The sequence below is a fragment of the Danio aesculapii genome, chromosome 16 (assembly GCF_903798145.1).
Source record: "Danio aesculapii chromosome 16, fDanAes4.1, whole genome shotgun sequence".
NCBI classification, from domain to species: Eukaryota; Metazoa; Chordata; class Actinopteri; order Cypriniformes; family Danionidae; genus Danio; species Danio aesculapii.
In genome coordinates this window covers 24620468-24645229 of record NC_079450.1, presented here as the reverse complement: position 1 = coordinate 24645229, position 24762 = coordinate 24620468, and the positions used below count along the sequence as shown (strand labels likewise).

General features: G+C 34.9%; 2 protein-coding genes across 2 annotated transcripts; one reads left to right on the top strand and one right to left on the bottom strand.

Moving 5' to 3' along the window:
* Nucleotides 1-60: 60 nt before the first annotated feature.
* On the top strand, nucleotides 61-11677 carry wnt4b (wingless-type MMTV integration site family, member 4b). Its single transcript, XM_056475226.1, has 9 exons — nucleotides 61-463; nucleotides 2246-2426; nucleotides 2623-2776; nucleotides 5511-5595; nucleotides 7479-7610; nucleotides 7688-7830; nucleotides 8083-8223; nucleotides 10666-10828; nucleotides 10901-11677. Exons 2-9 carry the CDS (start codon nucleotides 2338-2340, stop codon nucleotides 11068-11070), a joined length of 1077 nt encoding a protein of 358 aa, XP_056331201.1. The 5' UTR covers nucleotides 61-463; nucleotides 2246-2337; the 3' UTR covers nucleotides 11071-11677.
* A 1211-nt stretch (nucleotides 11678-12888) lies between these two features.
* On the bottom strand, nucleotides 12889-23570 carry cdc42l (cell division cycle 42, like). Its single transcript, XM_056474926.1, has 6 exons — nucleotides 23461-23570; nucleotides 22437-22541; nucleotides 19943-20015; nucleotides 18926-19035; nucleotides 14721-14918; nucleotides 12889-14623 (listed from the first exon to the last, which is right to left on the bottom strand). Exons 2-6 carry the CDS (start codon nucleotides 22539-22541, stop codon nucleotides 14534-14536), a joined length of 576 nt encoding a protein of 191 aa, XP_056330901.1. The 5' UTR covers nucleotides 23461-23570; the 3' UTR covers nucleotides 12889-14533.
* Nucleotides 23571-24762: the final 1192 nt, after the last annotated feature.

Here is a 24762-nt window from a genome sequence, read left to right as displayed (position 1 = left end):
TGCCTTTAAAACCCCACAACCATCACTTCAGCCACACTTTTTTTTTTCAAAACCTTTGGATTTGCTCATTTGGTGGACAAATTGGATTATTGAAATGGCAACTTTTTAGAACTTATACTGATCTAAATGGAACATAAACGATTTTTAGGAATTTTGATAATTTTTTGGTGAGTTAATTCTTTAAAAATGGAACATCTTATCATTTTATCTGTATAAGTAATCATTTTTCCACCCCCGAGTCATACACTCAAGCAAAACGAGATATAGATTCTGTTTTGTTATGGATGAGCATGCCATAAGATGAATATCTCTCTGTGTGTGACAATAAGATTACAGCTTAGAGGCATTTTATCTTCAAAACAAAAGTGGAAGTAATTACAATAGATCGAGCTGATGATAAATTGGACTCCGTTTGTACGTATCATCAACAGGACATTTTTGGAGCCTTTCGGACCTCAAACTGGTAAAAGTTTATCTCTTGCTTTTTGTAATAACTGACGAGATTTGTCTATTAGATTATTAGAAATATCACATTTGATACTATCACACCTTTACATCGCAAAGGCTATCTAATAGATTTTTATTATGCTCATTAAGCAAATAAATAAATAAATAAATAAATAAAATTATATTCTGATCCCAGAATATTTATATATTTATATATTTTATAATTAAATGCACATTATATATATATATATATGTAGTTGAAGTCAGAATTATTAGACCCCCCTTTGATTTTATTTATTTATTTTTTTTTTTTTTTAAATATTTCCCAAATGATGTTTAACAGAGCAAGGAAATTTACACAGTATGTCTGATAATATTTTTTCTTCTGGAGAAATTCTTATTTGTTTTATTTCGGCTAGAATAAAATAAAATAAAATAGAATAAAAGCAGTTTTTAATTTTTTAACAACCATTTTAAGGTCAGAATTATTAGCCCCTTTAAGCTACATTTTTTTCTCTATAGTCTACAGAACAAACCATCATTTTACAATAACTTGCCTAATTACCCTAAGCTGCCTAGTTAACCTAATTAACCTAGTTAAGCCTTTAAATGTCACTTTAAGCTGTATAGAAGTGTCTTGAAAAATATTATTAAAACTATTATGTTTAGAAATGTGTTGAAAAAAAATTCTCTACATTATACAGAAATTAGGGAAAAAACAGGGGGGCTAATAATTCTGAATTCTGACTTCAACTGTTTATTTATATATTTATATTTATATATATATATATATATATATATATATATATATATATATATATATATATATATATATATATATATATATATATATTGCTCAGCACAATTGAGCACACCCCATATTGAAAATGAAAATTTGTATCCATTTCTCAGTGAATATAGGCAATGATTTTGGTGCATTTAAATAAAACAGATTTATTACACAGATATATTCATACAAAATATTGCAAAAAAAATGACAAACTACAACAGTTCAACAAAATTCTATATGTTTTTTGTTTCTCTTGACTATTGCTATCTTTAAAAATGTTATTTAGTAATTTTCCCTAACATATAAATTTGGGTGTACTAGTTTTTGAACCTTTATCGTAAGTTATTTTGTTAGATTAGCTCCAGATTTGGTTTCAGTACTGACAAATCTAGTTAATCATTTTAATTAATAGTTTTAATAACTCATTTCTAATAACTGATTTATTTTATCTTTGCCATGACAGTAAATAATATTTGACTAGATATTTTGCTTAAAGTGACATTTAAAGGCTTAACTAGGTTAATTAGTTTAACTAGACAGGTTAGGGTAATTAGGCAAGTTATTGTATAATGATGGTTTGTTCTGTAGACAATCGAAAAAAATATAGCTTAAAGGGGCTAATAATTCTGACCTTAAAATGTTTTTAAAAACATTAAAAACTGATTTTATTCTAGCTGAAATAAAACAAATAATATTTTCTCCAGAAGAAAAAATATTATCAGACATACTGTAAAAATTTTCTTGCTCTGTTAAACATCATTTGGGAAATATAAAATAAAAAAAAATTTAAAAATCAAAAGGAGGTTAATAATTCTGAGTTCAACTGTATATATATATTACATGTATTAAATTTAGTACATATAATAATGTATATCTTAAATATAATATTATATTGTGTAATATTAACTATGTATTTTACAGATAATGCAAATATATATATAATTTCACTATTAAATATATGTTAAGCACATTCTGTAATAAAATTTTCCATTCTACTACTTTGAACAGATATGAGGGGAACATCCCCAACGTCACAGACACTGCTGTAGGAAAGAAAGCAGTATAGAGTTGAACAGACAGACAGACAGACAGGCAATCTGATGCCAACAGTCTTCTCTGTGACTCTCACGGGACGACTCCTCCTGCTGTTGCTATGGGCAGCCCACCTCGCCATGGCAACCAACTGGCTGTAAGTTGGCTTGTGTGAAAGCGTTTGTTTGTTATGCCATAACTTGTAAAAGACGGTGACATATTTCCCTCTCTTCTGTTGACCTATCCCAGCATTCATTAACGAAATGACATCCTTTAAGTCCTCTGTCTACACTATTAGATTTCCCCATCCTGTATTTGATATGTCGTCCATGTTGTTGTACCTGTTTCTGCAGTTCTCTGGCACGTCTGTCCCGCTCACGTCCCGTGTCTGGTGCAGAGCCATGTGGACGTCTGAGGGGTTTGTCTCCAGGCCAGGTCGGGGTGTGTCGGGCGCGGGGGGAGGTCATGGAGTCCGTGCGAAAGGCTTCAGAGATGGTCATTGAGGAAGTGAGAGAAAACAGCACACAATGAGTATTTAATGATCATTTATTCAAGGACATGATGGTTAAGATTCATGCTGATATATTGTTAGCAGAAGGCCTGGGTATACAGTCAGACTTTTATACATCAGAAAATATTTATCAGTTGTTTTTGAATGTCAATTAGTAAAGAGTAAAGGCTAAGTGTCTTCAACTAAATTTTAATTATAAACGTTATATACTACTACTACTACTACTACTATGGTACTTTAAAGGGCACCTATGATGAAAATCAGCTTTTGTAAGCTGTTTGGACAGAACTGTGTGCATGTATAGCGTGTCCATACTGGAGTGATATAAAGACAACAATTTGTTTTTTTATTTACTGATGTTAAAATAGGATCCAAATACCAGTGATTTTGAGGCTCACCACGTGTCAACGTGTCAATCCCTAAATTGATTGACAGGCGCCATGTTTCTATAATAGCATGTATTTACACATGTCCACAGAAGTTTTTTTGCATATGAACTGGGATTAAAACATACAGTTGAAGTCAGGATTATTGGCCCCCCTGAATTATACACCCCCCTGTTTATTTTTCCCCCCAATTTCTGTTTTTTCAACACATTTCTAAACATAATAGTTTCAATAACTCATTTCTAATAACTGATTTATTTTATCTTTGCCATGATGACAGTAAATAATATTTGACTAGTTATTTTTCAACACACTTCTATACAGCTTAAAGTGACATTTAAAGGCTTAACTAGGTTACTTAGGTTAACTAGGCAGGTTAGGGTAATTAGGCAAGTTATTGTATATCGATGGTCTGTTCTGTAGGCTATAAAAAAATATAGCTTAAAGGGGCTAATAATTTTGACCTTAAAATGGATTTTAAAACATCTAAAACTGCTTTTATTCTAGCCACAATAAAACAAAAACAAATAAGAATTTCTCCAGAAGAAAAAGTATTATCAGACATACTGTGAAAATGTCCTTGCTCTGTTAAACATCATTTGGGACAGTGTTTCCCAACCCTGTTCCTGAAGGCACTCCAACAGTACACATTTTCAACCTCTCCCTAATTAAATACACCTGAATCAACTTATCATAACATCAGAAGAAACTCCAATACCTGAAGTTAATGGGTCAGAAAAGGGAGACATCCAAAATATGTACTGTTGGTGTGCCTCCAGGAACAGGGTTGGGAAACACTGATTTGGGAAATATTTGAAAAAGGAAAAAAAAACAAAAGGGGGCTAATAATTGTGACTTCAACTGTATGTTACATGTCTCTGTGATCAGCTGCACCTCAATAATTAATTTTAAGTGAAGTTTCACAAACTCGAGCTGCGGTCACACTGGGCTTTTCCTTCCATAGACTTCCATTCATACGCACGCGAATGCGTCAGACCGGAAACGTGGGGTCATGCGTTAAGTTACGCATGTCGCTGCGGTGCAAAGTTCAAGCTTGGTGAACTCTGACCTGCGAAATCGCATCACTTGACTGCGTGAGACCAATCAAGGATCAAAACAGAACCTCTCTGGACAGAAATTTAAAACATGGAGCTATCACTCGCTTTTTTAAATGTCTAATCATCTTGTTTAATCCCGCCCCTTTTCGCAGCGCCGTACGACAGAATTTTACACACACAAGGCCCAGTGTGACCGCAGCTTTAAGCTGCGTTCACACTGGAGTTTTTTCCCCATAGACCTTCATTCATATGCACACGAATGTGTCAGACCGGAAACGTAAGGTCATGCGTCAAGTTTCGCAGTTTGCTGCGGTGCAAAGTTCAAGCATGGTGGTGAACTCTGACCTGCAAAATCACATCATATGATTGCGTGAGACCAATCGAGGATCAAAACATGACCTCTCTATTTTTTATGTCTAATCATCTTGTTTAATCTCGCCCCTTTTCGCAGTGCTGTACGACAGAATTTTGCAAGCTCAAACTCTAGTGCAGGGGTGCTCAACCCTGTTCCTGGAGATCTACCTACCTGCATAGTTCTGCTCCTACCCTGATCAAACACACCTGAACCAATTAACTAGGACCTGAACAGCACTTGATTATTACAGGCAGGTGTGTTTGATGTGGGTTGCAACTGAAATCTGCAGGAAGGTAGATCTCCAGGAATAGGGTTCGCCACCCCTGCTCAAGTGTGACCGCAGCTTAATTTCGAGAGGAGCACATCATATGATTGATTAGTAAGCCAATCAGATTAATCCAAACTCACTATAAGAAGCCTGTCTAAAACTTCTCCCTTATCTTCGTTTCCCAAAGAAATTCTCATCCACCCCATCTTCCCCCTTTCCTCTTTTACCAAGGGGAGCTCTCGAGAAGTACCTGATCTCAGATCCCCTTACCAGTGGCATAGTTATCAGGGGGCCCCCCATCAACCCGCTTTTCAGTTTCTCATCGCTCCCAAAAAATCGCTTCAAAAATGAAAAGTCTGTCATAATTTATTTATCCTTGAAAGACAGGAAAAGAGTGCATAAATGATTACAGAATTGTAATTTTAGGGTGAACTACCCTCTTTAAATAGAGCATTTTAATATGTCATTAAATAATTGATGTTCTAAATATGCCTGACAAGACTCCTTTAATTATAAGAATGTATGATTATTATTTCCCAAAATAAAAATCAAAGTTATGGTTTTAAAAAGAAGTGTTTATAAGGTACAAGTGATGCTACTCTAACATTTTCATATCTCTATATATAAACTCAAATCCGTTTGTTGCGTTTTTTTCCGCTGTAGTGCCAACATCAGTTCAGAAACCGGCGCTGGAACTGCTCCACCACACCTCGCGGGATCAACGTGTTTGGGCGAGTCATGAACCAAGGTTACTACAGTGATGTCACAACATACAAACATAACTCACAGACTACGCCGTTATTTTTTTGCTACAGCATACAGTGATGGTTCAAGTATAGAGTGTGATAAATATATGAAACTAAATTAAATGTTGTATGAAAATAGTTGTAGATAAAACAAGACATTTATTAAAACAAGAAACTTAATAATCATTGTTTCAGTCAATTCTGAAGAAATAGTTTAACCCCAAAACTATTGTGCTCTGATTTTACTGAAGCTTTGGTCCTTGGTGATTTGAGTGTGAAAAAAAGCTGTAAAAATATTCTTAAATGTTCCACTAATAAAAAAAAAAAAAACAGCTAAATCTTAGTTTTGGATGAACTGCTGATAGAAAAAAACTGTTGTCATTATTAAAGCAGAAATACAGGGGAAAACATACCGCTATAGAAACAAAATACTTGAAAATTGTCTGCTTTTGTGATTGTACAGGGTTTGCCAGGTATGTGTTTTAGGAAAATGTTAGAATTTCATTCATTTAAAGGTTATATAACTTTTAATCAAATATCAAATTAAAATATTGTCATTTAGACCATTTTGTTTAATCTTTTTTTACAGATGATCAAAATTACATTCATTTTTATAAATTCTTATTCAAAATCAGGGTTGTTGCTGATTTCTTACAAATTCAGATTTTTTCACTCTTCTACAGTTAATACACTGGTATTGTGCAGTTTAAAATGAATATAAGCTAAACACATGGCACATTTTTTGTTATTTAGACCATTTCTCATTTTATGCTCCAACATTTTTCTACATTTTTACTTTAATTCAAGTATTTATTAGCAGAACAAAATAAAAACTTTTCAGTTTTACTGAAGTACATAACTATAAATTACAAATTATATGTGTACACAGTGGGTACGGAAAGTATTAATACCCCCTTAAATTTTTCACTCTGTGTTATATTGCAGCCATTTGCTAAAATCATTGATCTCATACAGCCATGAGTCTTTTTTCGGAAAGATCCAACAAGCTGTTCACATCTGGATTAAGGGATCCTCTGCCATTCCTCCTTGCAGATCCTCTCCAGTTTTGTTAGGTTGGATGGTAAACATTGGTGTACAGCCATTTTTAAGTCTCTCCAGAGATGCTCAATTGGGTTTAAGTCAGGGCTCTGGCTGGGCCATTCAAGAACAGTCACAGAGTTGTTGTGAAGCCACTCATTCATTATTTTAGCTGTGTGCTTATGGTCATTGTCTTGTTGGAAGGTAAACCTTCGGCCTAGCCTGAGGTTCTGAGGACTCTGGAGTTTTCGTCCAGGACATCCCTGTTCTTGGCCGCATTCATCTTTCCCTCAATTGCAACCAGCCATCCTGTCCCTGCAGCAAAAAAACACCCCCACAGCATGATGCTGTCACCACCATGCTTCACTGTTGGAACTGTATTAGACCGGTGATGAGCAGTGCCTGGATTTCTCCACAGATACTGCTTAGAATTGAGGCCAAAAGTTTTATCTTGGTCTCATCTGACCAGATAATCTTATTTCTCAACACTTTAACAAACTACATGCGGGCTTTCATATGTCTTGCACTGAGGAGAGGCCCCTCTGCCATAAAGCTCCAACTGGTGGTTAGGGTGCCGTGTGTTTAACTTAAATGATTTAACGTAGAGTGAAAGTTTTATGGGGATCTGAATACTTTCCGTAGCCACTGTATATCAGATATTGCGTTGAACAGTACTGTAGGTGGTCTTTGTGTAAACATTAAGAATGTTTATGGCATTGATGATTACTGATATAAGACCAATTAAGTGTCCACGTTCATATATTACCCTTTGCTTAATTACATCAATACATTCAGATTTAAAAAAAAAAACAGCTGTTTACACCTGACTGGTTGCGTTGTCTTTCAGGAACGCGTGAAGCAGCTTTTGTCCACGCTCTCTCATCTGCAGCCGTGGCAGTGGCAGTGACCCGGGGCTGCAGCAGGGGTGAACTGGAGAGGTGTGGCTGCGACCGAAAGGTCAGGGGGGTCAGTCCTGAAGGTAAGAAATCAAACACCCTGATAACAAAAGCACACCAATAATACACACACTAACATATGCTTCTCACTCACCCTTAGGTTTCCAGTGGTCAGGCTGCTCTGATAATCTGTCCTACGGCGTTGCATTCTCACAGACCTTTGTGGACGAGCCGGAGAGAGCTAAAGGCATGTCTTCAGGACGCCCACTAATGAACATTCACAATAATGAAGCAGGACGGAAGGCAAGCGAGCTCATAAAACTCATACTGATATCAAAAATCTAACTGAATATTGACTCATGCTGCTCTCGATGGTCCACTGTCTTGCAGATTTCAGCTTAAAAATACCTGTCTGGATGTTTTTAGTAAGTTTGAAGAGATTGTTCGTGTGTTTAATTTGGGTTGGTGCAAATCTCTGCAGGACTGTGTGTGTCGCTCAAGAAACAGGTTTGGGCAACCCCTTGTTTATATGGTTTTCTTTCCGTACTGGTTTAGGCGATCCTCCATAACATGCAGGTGGAGTGCAAGTGCCATGGTGTTTCGGGATCCTGCGAGCTTAGAACATGCTGGAAGGTCATGCCTCCATTCCGGCGGGTCGGTGCTGTGCTGAAAGAACGCTTTGATGGGGCAACAGAGGTGTGTTACAAGTCAGGGTTGGACTAAGAACACATTGAGCCCTGGGGCTATAGCAAAGGCAAAAAATGGCCCGTTTATTTTTTATTTAAGGAATATCATTATTGTAAATAATTGGATCATTGTTATCTAATGTTCTGCTTGGTTTATATTTGATTTTACGTTTACATACACAGCAAACAAAGCCGCCAAAATCAGCAAAAAAAACCATCTGCAATACTTCCTAAATGAGCACTTTACAATATGGTAAATAGTTTTTTATTTACTGTTAAAAAGTTTGTTTAGAGTTTTTGCTGAACAGAAACTCCTTTAAAATGCATGCTTCTAATGCATTGTGAATCAATTACAGCAGGCTAGCGTTATTTATTTTAGCATCAGATTTGTTGTCTGAAGAAAGAGCGCCAATGTTTCATTTTCATGGACTATATTAACATGGTTTTTAAGGGGCAATGTAAACATTCATAAGAAAGTTGGCTTTCTAACTAGTTCAGAGTTAGACTTCACTGTGTTTACTTCCAAATATTCCGCACGTTGGACATTTTGATAACTCTTTGTTTAGGCTACTTGATTTGATTGAATGCTGTCCTGGTTATATTATCTGAGGATTGTGCGAGTGAGACATCACTTCAGTTAGAACCAAGATCTCTAAAAGAATATCTTCATTGTTTTAATAAAATTTTGCCATTTGAATTGGTTCATGGCATCATGGTGGCGAAGTGGGTATCACGATCGCCTAACAGCAAGATGGTCACTGGTTCGAGCCTCGGCTGGGTCAGTTGGCATTTCTGTGTGGAGTTTGCATGTTCTCCCATGATCGCATGGGTTTCCTCCGGGTGCTCCAATTTCCCCCACAGTCCAAAACATGTGCTATAAGTGAATATTGGGTAAGTTGAATTGTCCAGTGTATGTGTGAATGCGTGTGGATGTTTCCCAGTGATGGGTTGCAGCTGGAAGGGCATCCGCTGCATAAAACATATGCTGTATAAATTGGCGGTTCATTCCGCTGTGGCGACCCCAAATTTGAAAAGGACTAAGCTAAAAAGAAAGTTAATGAATGAATGAAAATAGAACACATAGCATGTCGGCAAAATCATGTTTTTATTAGTCTAAACAGTTTTGAATGAAAATTCCAAAGCACTGACTAAAATGGGTGTGTTTATTGTAATGCATTCTGGGTTTGCACTCGATGTTAAGGACACATGTAATGCTGCAATATAAACTTATAGCAGTATAACTGTGTTTCTAAATCAAAGATGCCCAAACTAGGGCCCCTGGGTAACCTTTGATTTGGCCCTTTATCCCATCTGAGAAGAGAGGAAGAATAATGGGGAAAGTTTGGGTGAATGACTTCTATTTTAATATAACCTAATGTTTGTTTAACTGATGGACTACAAAAAAGCAAAGTGAAAATAAATGTTTAAATTAAATGTTGTTAATTTATCAGATTTTTTAAAAGGATCATGAAACCTTTAAACACATTTTTAGATGTTCACATATACAGTATGTGTGTGCCCCATTGCTAAAACCACACTTATAGGACACATATATTTCATTATAGAGTAAAATTTTTTTTATTTTTGTAAATAAAAAAAAAGCATTGAACTCCATTGAGCTATAATTGAGGTTGTTAATGATTTATTGTATTTTTATACCATAAAAGTATTTTATTTTTATATTATTAAATTATGAAGTTACCATGGCAACTTTAATGTAATACAGTTTGGTATATTTAGTTTCGGCCCACCACCCTCAATCAAGTTTGGTATTTTGCTCTTCATAAGAAAAAGTTTGGGTACCCCTGTTCTAAATAAGATCAAGGGTCACAGCTGCTCTTTGCTTTCTTAAAATATTTGATCTTAAAATAAAATGCACTTTGTGCTTAATATTTTTGCAGAAAGTTGAACTCTCTTATTCTTTTCTTAGTCTTTTAACTAATTTCTTTCTAAAAGACCTTTGTGAAGATCTTCAACCCTTTTAACCCTATCGGGTGAAGAACCATGCATGGTAACTTTATTGACATTGATTGTAATGCACTGAAAAAAATGTTTTGCTGCTTGTTCAAACTAATTTAAATGAGCTGAAACAGTTCTCACAATTTTTTGAGACAATTGTTTTCTGTTCAATCCACTTAAATTTGTAAAATAATCAAGTTAATTTAAACAATTTGTGTTGGCACAACATGAAGGAATTCGGGAGTCATAAAAACTTCAAAGGTCTTGTAATAAACCCCAGTGGCAGTCCAGGGTTTTTCCAATGTGTATTTCAATGAGTGGCCTATAAAGCGTACCCCAAGTCTAAACTTTTGAAGAATAGTACATCCTTGCTTAATAGCGGCATAATTTCTTTCAAAACAACATCTTAGTGACCCCAAACATTGAATTCTACATGTGTATTTGGCAACATAATTTGGTAAGATCAAGGGTCACATCTGTTCTTGGTGTTTAGGTTCGGCTAACGCGTGTGGGCTCTCGCACAGCTCTCCTTCCACGGGACCCCCAAGTAAAGCCACCAGCCACACGGGACCTGGTCTACCTGGCTCCCTCACCAGATTTCTGCCGACTGGACCCAGACAACGGCATTCCTGGCACTGCAGGGCGACGGTGTAATGGTAAAAATCAAGTTTCACATGCCAGTTTATCACACTGTACACGCAGTTTCTAATTGTGCCTCCATGTGCCAGGAACCTCGCGGTTGGCTCCAGACGGTTGTGAGCTGCTATGCTGTGGCCCAGGTTTTCGAGCAGGCCGGGCTGAGGTGGTTCAGCGCTGCTCCTGTAAGTTTTCGTGGTGCTGCTCAGTGCGCTGCCAGCAGTGTAAGAACACGGTGCTCATACACACCTGCCGAGAATGAGACACACCTGGAAAAACCACGCAACCACACCAGAAACACCTCATCTCATGCCAGACCTAAGTGCGAACTGCCCACATTTTGAACAGCCTTCTCTATCCAAAACATCCTGGATCATGTCAATTTTGGTGACTTTAAGCTTTGTTCAGATATGACATTCCAATTATGTTAACCTTCTATGAAACAAAGTGTTGTATTGGAACATGCAAAGAACTTATTTCCTAAAACCCTCAAATACACATCAAATACAAAACCATTAACTAACTCGCTCAGACAACGCTCTTAAAGCTGAGATTAATCCCTGAATAACAGTGAGAGAATAATGTTAGTTTAGTCTATGAGGCATTAGCAATAAACTCTAGCGCAGAACTGCTCGATCTGTTTTTTCTGTATTTATAATTTCTTTTCAGTTTTGCCGATTGTGTTTATTTATTTGAGTTCATCATGCCTGTATGGCGTTATTTTTGGAGAGAAAGTTCCCTTTGCAAACTCTCTGGCTTCAGCTGTTTCATTTCAGCTTGTTGAATTACATAGAGGCTCGTGTATTACCATTGTCTTGTTTTTATAATCTATATGACCTTAAATAAAGTTGTTTGACATTCCCAATGTGGAAAGAGGCTGTGTTTGTTAATTGTGTAATACATAAAAAATAACTATATATATATATATATATATATATATATATATATATATATATATATATATATATATATATATAAATAAAACTATATAAACTAAGAATTTCCATGTAATATGGAATCTATTTATTGAGTACTTTAACAAGAGAGCAGTGATTGAACCCTAGTAGAAAAACCTCAAATTCCCCCCTTATTTATCTTTCTTTTTCCTCTTCCCCACCCCTTTTCTCTGTATTTTTTTAGTTCTCTTAGACATATAATAGTAACATGATGTTACAACTTTGTTTAAGATAAAAAGTATACATATGTAAAAGTTATAATTTGTACTTTTGTAAACAATACAATAAAAAGAATGTAAAAAGAAAAAAAAAGAAATTCATTATTTTGACTGTAACCCTCCTGAAAATATGTCCCTAATCTTAATTATATTTCATCTCAATAGCAAAAAAATTATTAAAATGATTTGCAATACAAGTGAACAGGAAGAATAATGTACCAATCAATTAATAATATTGAGAGTCGTACGCTCAGAATAATATTTTTTGTTGCTTGTTCAAACTACTCATTTAAAATGAGCTGAAACAACACAATTCTTGAGATTTTGTTGGGATAACACAATTGTTTTATGTTCAATCCACTTAAATTAGTAAAAACTAATGAGTTAACTTAATTTGTTCATGTCGTCCCAACACAAATCATTTGCGTGGAACAAAGCCTTTTTTAGTGTACATAGTAGACGGCCAATATAAATTGAGAAATCTTAAAATAAAATTTACTTGTTTAATATTTTCATGAAAAGTGTTTTCATGATCTTCAAAAACATAGATTCTTCAACTCATTTCTTCTAAAAGACCTTTGCGAATATCTTTAACCCTTTTAAACATATTGTGTGAACAACCTTACATGGCAACTTCATTGACATTGAGCACAATATAATTTAAGTCATAGAATTTCAAAGGTCTTGTAATAACCCCCTGTGGCTCTCCAGGGTTTTTCCAATGTGTATTTCAATAAGTGCACTATAAAGTGTTCGAACAATATTACATCCTTAATAGATGCACAATTTCCTTAAAAGAATAAATAAAGTGATCCCAAACTTTTGAATTGTACATGCTTGCATATAATGTCTTTTTACACACACCATACACTCTCACAATCATCTAATAATCAGAATACATCTGTGTGTCAGTCGCTCCATTTTATTACAAATATAGTGAGATTCCAAACACCGCAGGACTAAGAAAAAGGCCACATTTCAAACCATCATCATCAGTTTACCTCCTCCTTTTAACTCACACGACTGTTAAGATTGGTTATTCAAAATATTATATTTCAAAATGTTATTTCTTTCATAAATCACAATCAAAATGGTACTCTAGCAAAAAAAATAAAATAAAAAGTCATTTTTAAAAAAAACTCAAGTTTCAAAATATCACCACTAAATTCATTCACCCAAAAGAGAAACAAAAAACAGTAATACATTTAATACATCATACTCAAAAGACAACAAAACGGGGGAAAAAATAAAAATAAGTTCAGTTTTCTAAATGGCCAGCAGATGGCACGAGAGTAAATGCACTTAAAGAGAGATTCTAGGAGCATGAACCACAGAAGAAGGGAACAGTCTGCCTCATACAAGAAGAAATAAATGTTTGCGAACTAAAATCCAGGTTCCAAACTCTCTTATAAACCACATATAACACCGGTCACTCAGAAGGGGATGTGGTCATAGACTGAGACTACTATGGCCATAACACTCTGATCCAACATTAAAACAGTTTTTAATAGTTATAATATCTAAAATGATTACGGTTTATTTTGCATCTCTCCAATTCAACACCACAGTGATTAGAGCTAATTAAATGCCCAGGATAATCACGTTAGCTTGCTTTTGTGCCCAATTCAGTCCAGTACATGTTAATAACATACACGACAGAACCTGCCTAAAGGTGTTGCGGGAGCCCGGTGTCTAGGAATGGCATATAAAAGATAATAATAATAAAAAAAAGACACAAATCGGAACCCATAACAACACTAAAAGGCAAATTTGTCAAGAATCGCTTTTGTGCCAATGGCAATTCTGCAACGTAGCAAAAAGCTCAGAGGAGATTCAAGAAAGCTGAAATCAGCTTACTGCGAGCACACACACACCATCCACAGGTTACAAATAGCTGAGTCCTGCAGAAGTGTTCATCAGAGCAGTCAGCATGTTCGGCTTTACACTTTATGAAATGTGCTGTTTATCGGCATTGTGTGCGAACCATCCTTGTGCGGCTTTAGAGCAAAGCATGTGTCACGGACAGAACCTGATGTGTGTCCAGTGAAAGTGTTTCAAATCATTCATTTTTGTTGGCCGTCAAAAACCTGAAGCTTTTAATCTCATGTATTAGTGCCACTGTCACGCAGATATTACATTTTTTGGGGAGAAGATTATGCGTGACTGACACTTAAAGCATTAAAGTGGATCTTTATGTTGTTCTGTAAGACATCACATGCATAAAGTGCACCTGTATCTTTTGTTTTTATTGATATACTCTTTGTTTTGTCAGGGAATTATTGGTTCCAGGGTTCTCAAATTTCTTCTGTTGTTCTAGATACATTTAGAAAGGCACAGTGTGCATTTATTTGTTATCAATACCTTTTTTATGTCGCCAAATTCCTCCAGTATCACAGTTTTTTTTTTTTGTTTTTGCCGTTTTGTTCCCATGATTTTTCCAAATTATAACTCATCTCCACTCCAAAGCCAAGCCCTACCAACCTTAAACCCCCATGTTTCTTTTTTTCTGCCTCTCTTGATGGAGTGAGTGCATCACCCACTGCTTGTGTTCCTACAAAAGGATGCAGCGCTTCTTGGGTTTGGTCTCAGGAGGTTCAAGGGCAGCGAGAATTGCCTCGTCGAATACGTTCTTCAGACCTCTCTATTAAAAAGAAATGATAAAAAGACAAAGGTCACGTGGGTGATAAGTGAGTATTTGTTAGGTTGTCATCACAGGTGTGTGCGGCTGCTCTTTTAACCTGTGTGAGAGCGGAGCACTCCACGTATTTGACAGCTCTGAGGTCTCTGGACAGCTTCTCCCCACTCTCGGGTGATATGGGGCGCTGCTTGTTTTTGGCAAGTTTTTCCACAGTGTTACTGTCATCCCTCAGGTCCACCTGAGTGCCCACAAGAAGGAATGGAGTGCGTGGACAATGGTGAGAGATCTCTGGTACCCACTGAGAAAAAGAGAGCAAAACAACTGATGGTAAGATATGGAAAGGCATTAAAAGAACAAACATCATCAAAATTTGGAAGGCCTTTTTTCTTACGTTAAAACTCTCCAGCTGGATCTAGACTGATCACCCATGCTAGCTCTTGACAATATTAATACATCAGTTTGTAAGCTTTCATTACTCGAATTGTAACATTTACACATCTGCCCCTACATTATTTATGTAATTGGGTTTTGTTTTGTTTTAATATTATTTTCATTTATTTATTTATTTATTTACTTTGTATTTATATTTTTTTTCTATTATAATTTGTATAAGGGTTGTTTGATTTGTGTGTAAAATGTAAAAATGTTAAATAAATTATAAACTAAAAAAGAACAAACATCACCACAAATTTAGAGACAAAAAGTGTGTAACACTGGAACGGCCAATCTGATCAAAAATAGAGAAATAAAAGTGGTAATCTTAAAGGCCATTTTAATTTTTGTGGGAACTAGCCCTTTAAATAATGATTAAAATTTTGTAATTATTATTATTAATTTGATACATTTTAAAATATCAAAACCTCAAAAGCTAGATTCAGGTAAAGATTTATCTTAATTAAATGCATTTTTGTTAAATACAAGTATTAATTATTGAACTGATTATGCACAATTAAATCATTTATTTTAAATGTAAATCTTCTAAAAAAACATTATGAATGTCTTTAATGTCACTTTTGATTAAATAATTTCTAAAAATGAATTAACTACAGCCATGGTGAATATAAGATCACTTAAATATTACAGATTATAGAATATTATAGACAATATTCTTTCAAATACTTAATCTCACCACTCACACACGTTTAAACAACAGTGTGTGTGTACATATTACAAATAATAATGAAGCTTGTAAAATACAGCAACTATCAGTTTATTCTTGATAAAATCAGGCAGAAATAATAATCAACATTCCTGTGGGCTCCCTTACATGACATTATAAACTTGAAATCTCTGTACTGAACTGTCCTTATCTTACAAATCAATCTGTGCTGGCTGTTTCCACTCAAACTTTCCTCTTTCAGTTCTACACCCAAAAATAAACTGCAGTCAAAACACATTCCACGCAAGGAAATGGTTTATTCATGCTCCAAGTCAATAGTGCGTTACAATGCTTAAAGATCCATGAATATATTGGTGTGAAAAAACTGATTATGATTAGAATTCTATTATGAAGGACATGATAATATTAAAATGATATGGCAGAAATTCTTTAATAGGCTGTTAAACTGTTGTGCCTAAAATAGTACAATTACAGAAAGCTGCAAATGACAAATAGCAATCAAGTATTCTAGAAAGCCAAGTAATTATTTAATTATATAAAATATATATAAAGAAAAAATAGCTTAAAATTAAGTAGATTTACAATAAAACAGGAACAAGTATGTGGCAATTAAATTAACGCAACGAAACAACTTTTTCAGATCAAGCTGATGATATTTGTTCTCGATTTAAACAGATATCAGGTTTGTTTAATTTCTCAGAAAATTTTTGTCTTAATTTTTTGGCAAATGTTTTTTTTTAAAGAGCCATTGGGTGGGGGGGTGCGCGTATATATATATATATATAGACCATTTTAATTTAGTCATGTCGTTGGCCCATGAACATTTCCTGCTTGTTGTCAAACTATTTCAAAACTGTAATTCAGGAGGCAATTCAATCAGAACTTAAATGTTAAAACAGCTATCATGACATTATTTATCAATTTGTGGCTCTTTTCGGATTCCCTGAAGCTATAGAAACTAAAAATGTAACACAGGAAATAAAGTGGGACCATTGTTTTTGTTTACATCCCTCAAAATGGTCGATATATTTAAACAAAACCTTTATTTATGTTCATGCACAACTCAAAAATAAACAAACATGAAGCTTGACATGTTGAGCAAGTCCATGAATGAAGAAAGGACCTATTATCATTTTTTTCATTTCGTCTCGTGAATGTTGTTTTAATTTACATGCATGAGGTTACCATAAAAATGTAGTGGAATACTCTTTCCAGGTCCAAGCCGCTACTCATTTGAATTGAGAAAATATTCCTTTATGACCACTTTTTAGTCCTATCACACATTAAAGTGATTTTATATAAAATCATGGTGTACACAACAGTCTCTAGACTTGCTGCATCACAAATACCAAACTTTTAACAATTTATAAAAAATGTAACACCTTCTGGCCATTGGTTACTAGGTATGGATTTATATATTGCGATCGTGATTTTTGAAAGTACTACATCGCTTTTTAAACGTTTATTATTACCATTTGATGAGTCTCCCCATACAGTTTGATTTAGCGATTGAACCCGGAGGCCACTTCGCGTGACGTCACACTTAACAAGCGGATTGGTGTCGCGATTCAAGTTAATCCACAGTACTGCACATTGGTTGAAATGTGTGTTCTTATTAATTTTGCTGTAAAAATTACAATAAAAAGGAATTGTAATTGTCTTTTCAATAGGAAACTTATTTCTAGTGAAGGTTATCATTTTTGAAACTTTAAAATATTATTGAAGGGAGACAACTGGAGAGCCCCAAAATTTCGTCAAAGAGTCACGGGTCATAGGTTCCCTAGTACCACTGGCTTAGATATTTGAGTGGGAAGTCATGACAAAATACAGAAGATCAAAATTTCTCTTGAGGAATCTAAGACTTTCTCTTATTTTAATAATTGTTAGGCCTTAGATGCAAATTACAACTCTTCAAGACTGCTAAAGCCCTGCTGTATATCCATCTCTTTAGACCATTTCAATGCGATGATGTTGTTGGTCCATGAACATTTCCTGCTTGTTATCAAACAATTTCAACACTGTAACAAGATGCAATGCTCAATGCTTAATAACTTAATGGTAAAACAGCTATCATAACATTATCAATTTGTGGCTCTTTTTGGATTCTCGGAAGCTATAGAAATTAAAAATGTAAAACAGGAAATATGTTGGGACCATTGTTTTTGTTTACATCCCTCAAAATGGTCTATAGAATAAGATCATGCAGAATATGTAGATTATAAGTACTGATAAGCAGCCAATATTTCAATAACATTTATGCTTATAAGCAACTTAATAGTGAGAATTGGTCCTTAAAGTGTTATCAAATGTATTAATTTTGATTGATTGAGATGATTCTCTAGGGCAATGAATCATGCATAAAATGTAATAAACAATCTTCAAGCATTGATGAACGCAATAAAGCAACGACAAATGTGAAATAAACAGTGCATGCTTTATCCTTTTGTATATTTAAATATAGAAAAATACACTGCAAAGTCAACTCAACATATCATGCACATGTGACTTCACATTGTGATATTAGGACATATAGGCCTATAGGACATGTATGAAAATAAAATATTTGAAAAGAAAACAAGTGACAAACGAGTATCTGAAAGTCAAAAAATAAATTAGAAGCGTGTCAGTACACTGTAGAAAAATTGACTCAACTCAAAACTGTAAGGCAACTTGCTGCAGAGCTTTTTTAAATTTACTCAACTTTCAACCCAAGTACTGCACTTGACTCGATTTAAGTTCAGTAAACTCAAAAAAGTCCTGCGGCTAGCTGGCTTAAAATTAAGTTGAGTCAACTTTTTTTTTTTTTTTTTTACAGTGTAACAGTGTGCTTTTCAAGTATGCATTGATCCATTTAAATACAAAGCAGATCTATTCACATGAGCTTAATTCTCCAAGTGCAGCAGGAAAATCAGGTACTGCTTAAAGAGTGTTAATGACACTAAACAACTTGTGACGTCTGTGTCTCACTAAAGCCTCACTGTACGAAACACACCATGTGCTGAAATGGGTATCAACACCACAATGTATCTACACACATCTCCACACCAGATATGAAAGAATAGTAAAAGTGAAGATTAAAACCGTTTAGTTTCAGTTTAGTAGAGCTTCAATAATCAATATAGTCATCAGAAAAAGCGGAGAGTTTAAATGAGTAAAACAGCAGAAAGCATCTGATTAACACGCACCTTCTCTTTCACATTCTCAAAGGAGGAAGGAGAAACAACTGAGAAGCAGACAAGGAAGACGTCTGTCTGCGGATAGCTGAGAGGCCGAAGTCTGTCGTAGTCTTCCTGCCCTGAGAAACAAAAACAAGAGTCAATTGATTGATTGGTTCGATATTAGATGTAGAACAGCAGGAGACGGAGAACAGCTACGACTGAAGAGAAATCTAATGCATTATAAACACAAAAGCTAGAAACAATATTATATTAATGAACATTTCATTGATACGTGTATGTAAAATTCGTTAGTGTTTTTAAAAGTTTTTTATGCCCAGCAACAGTCACAGAATTTAAATTCCCAAAAGGTTTTTTTACCGCAGTGACATAGAACCAACATTTTCTGTTCCCCAATGAACTTTGTAGCCCAACAAACCTGTTTTTTTCCATTGTGTGTACAACATTTTAATAGCTAGAGAACATTTTGAGCACTGGAAATATGGCAGGGATGTTAAAGGTTCTTCGTGGAACCATTGACTCCAGAGAAGGCAGGATTTGATCCACAATGCTAATATTTAAAAAAACATTTTACTAACCCAAAACCTTTGATCAATAGTGCACCAACTAAGACTGTAGAATTGTAGGATGTGCTTTTTACCCCATTACACTTTATTTATATGTAGTTTTTCTGAACACATATCAGTCAACAAGCAACAAACATATTGATTTTATCTGCCACGTGACACCATAAAATCTGTTTAATATTGTCTGAAGAAATATTCAAATGCACATTCACCTACCAAACTATGTAACATTATCTAGGTTGTAAACCGTAAATAATAATAAAATGTGTCAGAGGATCTGGACTGAATTGATTGTTTTTTTTTTTTTCATGTGTTCAGCATGGCAAGATGTCCAAACAGAAATGAGCAGAGGCTCTATTTCCAGTTTTCACATCTTCTTTTTGTATAACTGGCTATACATATCAGACATCACCACTTGAACACAGTAGACAATCAAATCAGATTAATGTCCAGTGCTTACCTGCTGTGTCGAAAAGCCCCAGTGTATACGGTTCCCCTCCAATCATCACCGTGACAGCATAATTATCGAACACCTGCGAACAAACACAAACCTCTCTTATTCATATTCACTGGACGTCACACTTCAGTTCATATCTGAAACTAAATACTGATTTACATTTGTTTAGCCATAAATTCAACAAAATACAAGTGGTAGACAGCATGTACAGTGCTCAGCAGGTACACCCCTCACAAGCTATTTTTTAAATTCATATATAATAGGAAGCTATACAATATCATATTTGTGCATATACATTAGATTAATCAGTACTGAAGCCAAATCTGGAGCTTATCTAACAAAATAACTTAAGATAACGGTCCAAAAACTAGTACAGCCAAATTTATGTTACAGAAAAATATTAAATACAAATTTAAAAGAGGAAAAATCAAGAGAAACAAAAAATGGAAAAAAAATGGTTGAAATTTGTAGGTTGTAAGTTTTTTTTGCAATATTTAGCTTGAATTTAATTGTATTATCTTTCAATTTCTAAATATGTTTGGTGACTAAAATGATATTTTAATAAATATATCTGTTTAATAAATCTGTTTTGTTTAAATGCACCAAAATTCACTGCCTTCACTGAGAAATGGATACAAATATTCATTTTCAAAATGAGGTGTGCTTAATTATGCTGAGCTCTGTATGACAGCAAGTCTTTTTTAAGAGGGAAACTGTATTTCATTTCAATTTCAAAATTTAGCTATCCAAAAACAATGGTAGCTCTTCAGAGCTTGAGTCTGTGCTAAACTGATGGCACAACAACCACCAATGCCAGGCTGTAGTATTTACTATTGTAAATAAATATTACATTTAGGTCATGAATGGCAGTGAAATTATATGAATTAAGTTTGCTGTAAAATGTTGAGCTGTTTAACTGCAATGTATAAAACGCTTAAATGTGGACGTTTATTTTTGTGCAATAATGTCCGAATGGGGAAGTTAAAAGACTATACGTAACATTAAAACACTTGAAGAGCATTAGTCTAAAACTTTCACACATCTCGCTCTATGTGGCATCTGTTTAACACTGAATGTTTATATTTGTCAACACACATTTTTACTAGGCTATATGGCACATCTTCTCATTTTGACATGTTTACGTACACTCAAAACAATAAAAAAAATGTCTATTTATTTAAAATGAACTGAATCGACACAATTCTCAGATTTTTGTAGGGTCAACTTATTTTATGTTCAATCTTCTTAAATTTGCAAAAACAATAAAGTTACATTATTCGATTTGCGTTGGGACAACAACAAGGGATTGTGTGGAAGTCTGCATTTTTTTGTCTATTTGAATAGTCATTACGAGAATGTATCATCAGTTATCTCAAGTTTAGGCAAGTTCTGGTTTAGTTTTTGTTAAATACAAAACACGCATCATTCAGTACTTTTAATACATGTGTACATTAAAAAGAACCACTTTCATAATTTTACTCTAGTGAAATTAAGAAGGTATAGCACTTTTACTGAAGGAAGTATCTATATTTGTCTAATAAGAGCTTAAGCTCCTCATTTAAACCATCACAAAGCTAGGGCTGCACAATATACCGTTTCAGCATCAATATCACAATGTGAAGTCACATATGCATGATATGTTGAGTTGACTTTGCAGTGTATTTTTCTATATTTAAATTTACAAAAGGATAAAGCATGCACTGTTTATTTCACATTTACCGTTGCTTTATTGCGTTCATCAATGCTTGAAGATTGTTTATTACATTTTATGCATGATTCATTGCCCTAAAGAATCATCTCAATCAATCAATCAAAATTAATACATTTGATAACACTTTAAGGACCAACTCTCCCTATTAAGTTGCTTATAAGCATTAATGTTATTGAAATATTGGCTGCTTATCAGTACTTATAATCTACATATTCTGCATGATCTTATTCTATAGACCATTTTGAGGGATGTAAACAAAAACAATAGTCCCAACATATTTCCTGTTTTACATTTTTAATTTCTATAGCTTCCGAGAATCCAAAAAGAGCCACATATTAATAAATAATGTTATGATAGGTGTTTTAACATTAAGTTATGATTGAATTGCCTCTTGTTACAGTTATAAAATAGTTTGATAACAAGCAGGAAATGTTTATGGGCCAACAACATTTATCCCTAACCCAATATCTAAACTACCTTAATATATATTCATAAGGAGCAAATTTGGAGTTTATTGAAGCAGTCATTTTGATGGTTTGTTAGCAAGAATCAAACCTTAAAATAAAGAGTGACTATATAGATTCTTTCCAAATGCTATGGAATCACTATTCAATGCTATTTACGGTATAATTGCAGAAAAATAAAATATCAGTGTCCAGTTTTTCCAATCTCGTGCAGCCCTACACACAACACATAATATCTGGCATTATTCCACATAGTCATTGGATCACCGTGACCCTCCCCCTGAATCTCGGACCCGCAGCCCTCCACCATTTACTCCATTACCGTAGGAACATATTCGGAGGGGAATTTGTTGGTTGTATATGAGATGAGCAGACAGGTCTTTCCGACAGCTCCATCCCCAACCACCACACACTTTATGGTCTGCATCTATATAGAGAAGCAAAGAGACATATTAGAAATCAAGTTATCTCAATTGCTATTGGCCCTCATGGGATTCAGAAATGCCTCTGAGTGAATCATTCAGGAATCATTTGTTTCGGGCGTTCACTGTCGCCTCTGTTTGGCAGGTTGAATGCATTTACCAGAATTGTCAATAAGCCCTAAGTGATGTGATTTGATTTCAGAGACAAAGGCAGGCATACAGAAAGACATCTACAAGAATGCGTCCGATCTTATTTGCTTCCGCATATTAGCGCTGCTTAGAGGAAGACTCGACTTTGTCACTTTGTCATACTCGTGCAATATAATCGCCGATTTTCAACTTTATTACCGTCTGTGAAAGACTTTTAACATCAGACATTCTGTATAATGTTCTTCCTTTTAATAAACACATTTTGGAGTCTAATTTTGGACGCGACAAACAAAAGACGAACAGATCTTCATCAAAACACTCATTAATTAGTTTGTCGTTGATTCATTCATGATTTTTCTTAACAAGACACGTGCTTTATTGATAGTAAAAGTCAGGTTTTATTATTAAATTGTTTAATTCTGCTTTCTTCCCCACTAATAAAGTTAGACACTTAACCAAATAAGTCTACCTCAAGTTACTGGCTACTAATGTTACAATAAATAACGAAGAAATCAGTAGTTTGCGGCGATCACAATTAGCGAGATTTATCCTGGCGGGATTTGTTAGCAGTAGATAAATCAAAGTTTTGTGTAATGAAGGCGACAGGATGCTGCGAGGCTAAGCTAACGCGTTAGCACTACTGAGAGGGCCACAAACCAACCCAAACCAAAACTACACAACGGTTAAAACCCGGCCTAAAGTGTGTACTGTTTTACTACTGTTTGATCGATAAGAAATCATATAAAATAATGATACAGTTTAAGAACAGCTTACCGTTTCTCTCCGGCGACTAGGCGTTGGTTACGTCCGGGTTTGAGAGTATCAATCTGACGTGAATGAAAGCGAAAAACGTCCGAGCGTAGAGCCTCGATGATCAGCCTGCCCACTCCGCGCACACGCCCAGCACAGCCTGCAGTTGCTTTATAGCGGCCACTAGGGGGTGCAGTTACTGCTTTCAAGAGGCAAGAACTCGACTTTTGGACTTCAAGGCCCCTCAATTGTCAACAATATTTGAGGGCCCTCCGCCCAACATTCATTCATTCATTCAAACTTGATTACAGAATTAAAAACTAGCAAAAAAACATTTTCCATAACATATAAGAAACCAAACTATTTGCAAAATACAGCAATAAAAATGTCTCCACAGCTTGGATTGATAGTGTGTACTACTGACCTCTATGTTTGATAAACTTGCAATATATATATATAAATAATATATTAACAGCACGGTGGCTCATGGTTAGCACAGTGGCCTCACAGAAAGAAGGTCCCTGGTTTGAGTCCCGCTGGGTCACTCGGCATTTCTGTGTGGAGTTTGCATGTTCTCCCTGTGTTCATGTGGGTTTACTCCGGGTGCTCCGGTTTCCCCCACAGTTCAAAGACATGCGGTACAGGTGAATTAAATAAGCTAAATTGGCCATAGTGTGTGTGTGTGTGTTCGCGTTTCCCAGTACTGGGTTGCAGCTGTAAAGGTGTAAAACATATGCTGGATAAGTTGGTGATTCATTCCACTGTGGTGACCCCTGATGAATAAAGGGACTAAGACAAAGGAAAATGTATGAATGATATTAACAGTTTCTATCCAATGAAATGTTTAAGAACTTGACTAGAAATACATATTTAAACAAATAGAAAAAATATCTAGATTTTCAGTTCTTTCAGTTTATTTGTTTATTTATTTTCCACTTATTTCGTCTTATTTTATTTATTGAGACACCCTAATAGACCGTTTTCACATTTCCGGGTTTCTCAGCAGTGGAAGTCTTCATAGCTGGGTATACAGACAGAGAGCATTAAATAGCTGAGTACCACAAATAATATGTAGTTTTGCATTCAATTTTACTCAAATAACAAAAGAAAAACTCCAAAACACTTTTTTTTTCACAACTTTTAAAGGAAAAAAGAAAACAGCAGCCAGAAGATGATATAAGATGATAATGATATTAACTGTTTCACCCTAGACACTGTATTAGAAACAGCTCGAATAAGCATGAACTAGTTTTTTTGTAATTTTATGTAAAGATGATATAATATGAAGTATATCTTATAATAGTACATAATTTTTTAAAATCTTAA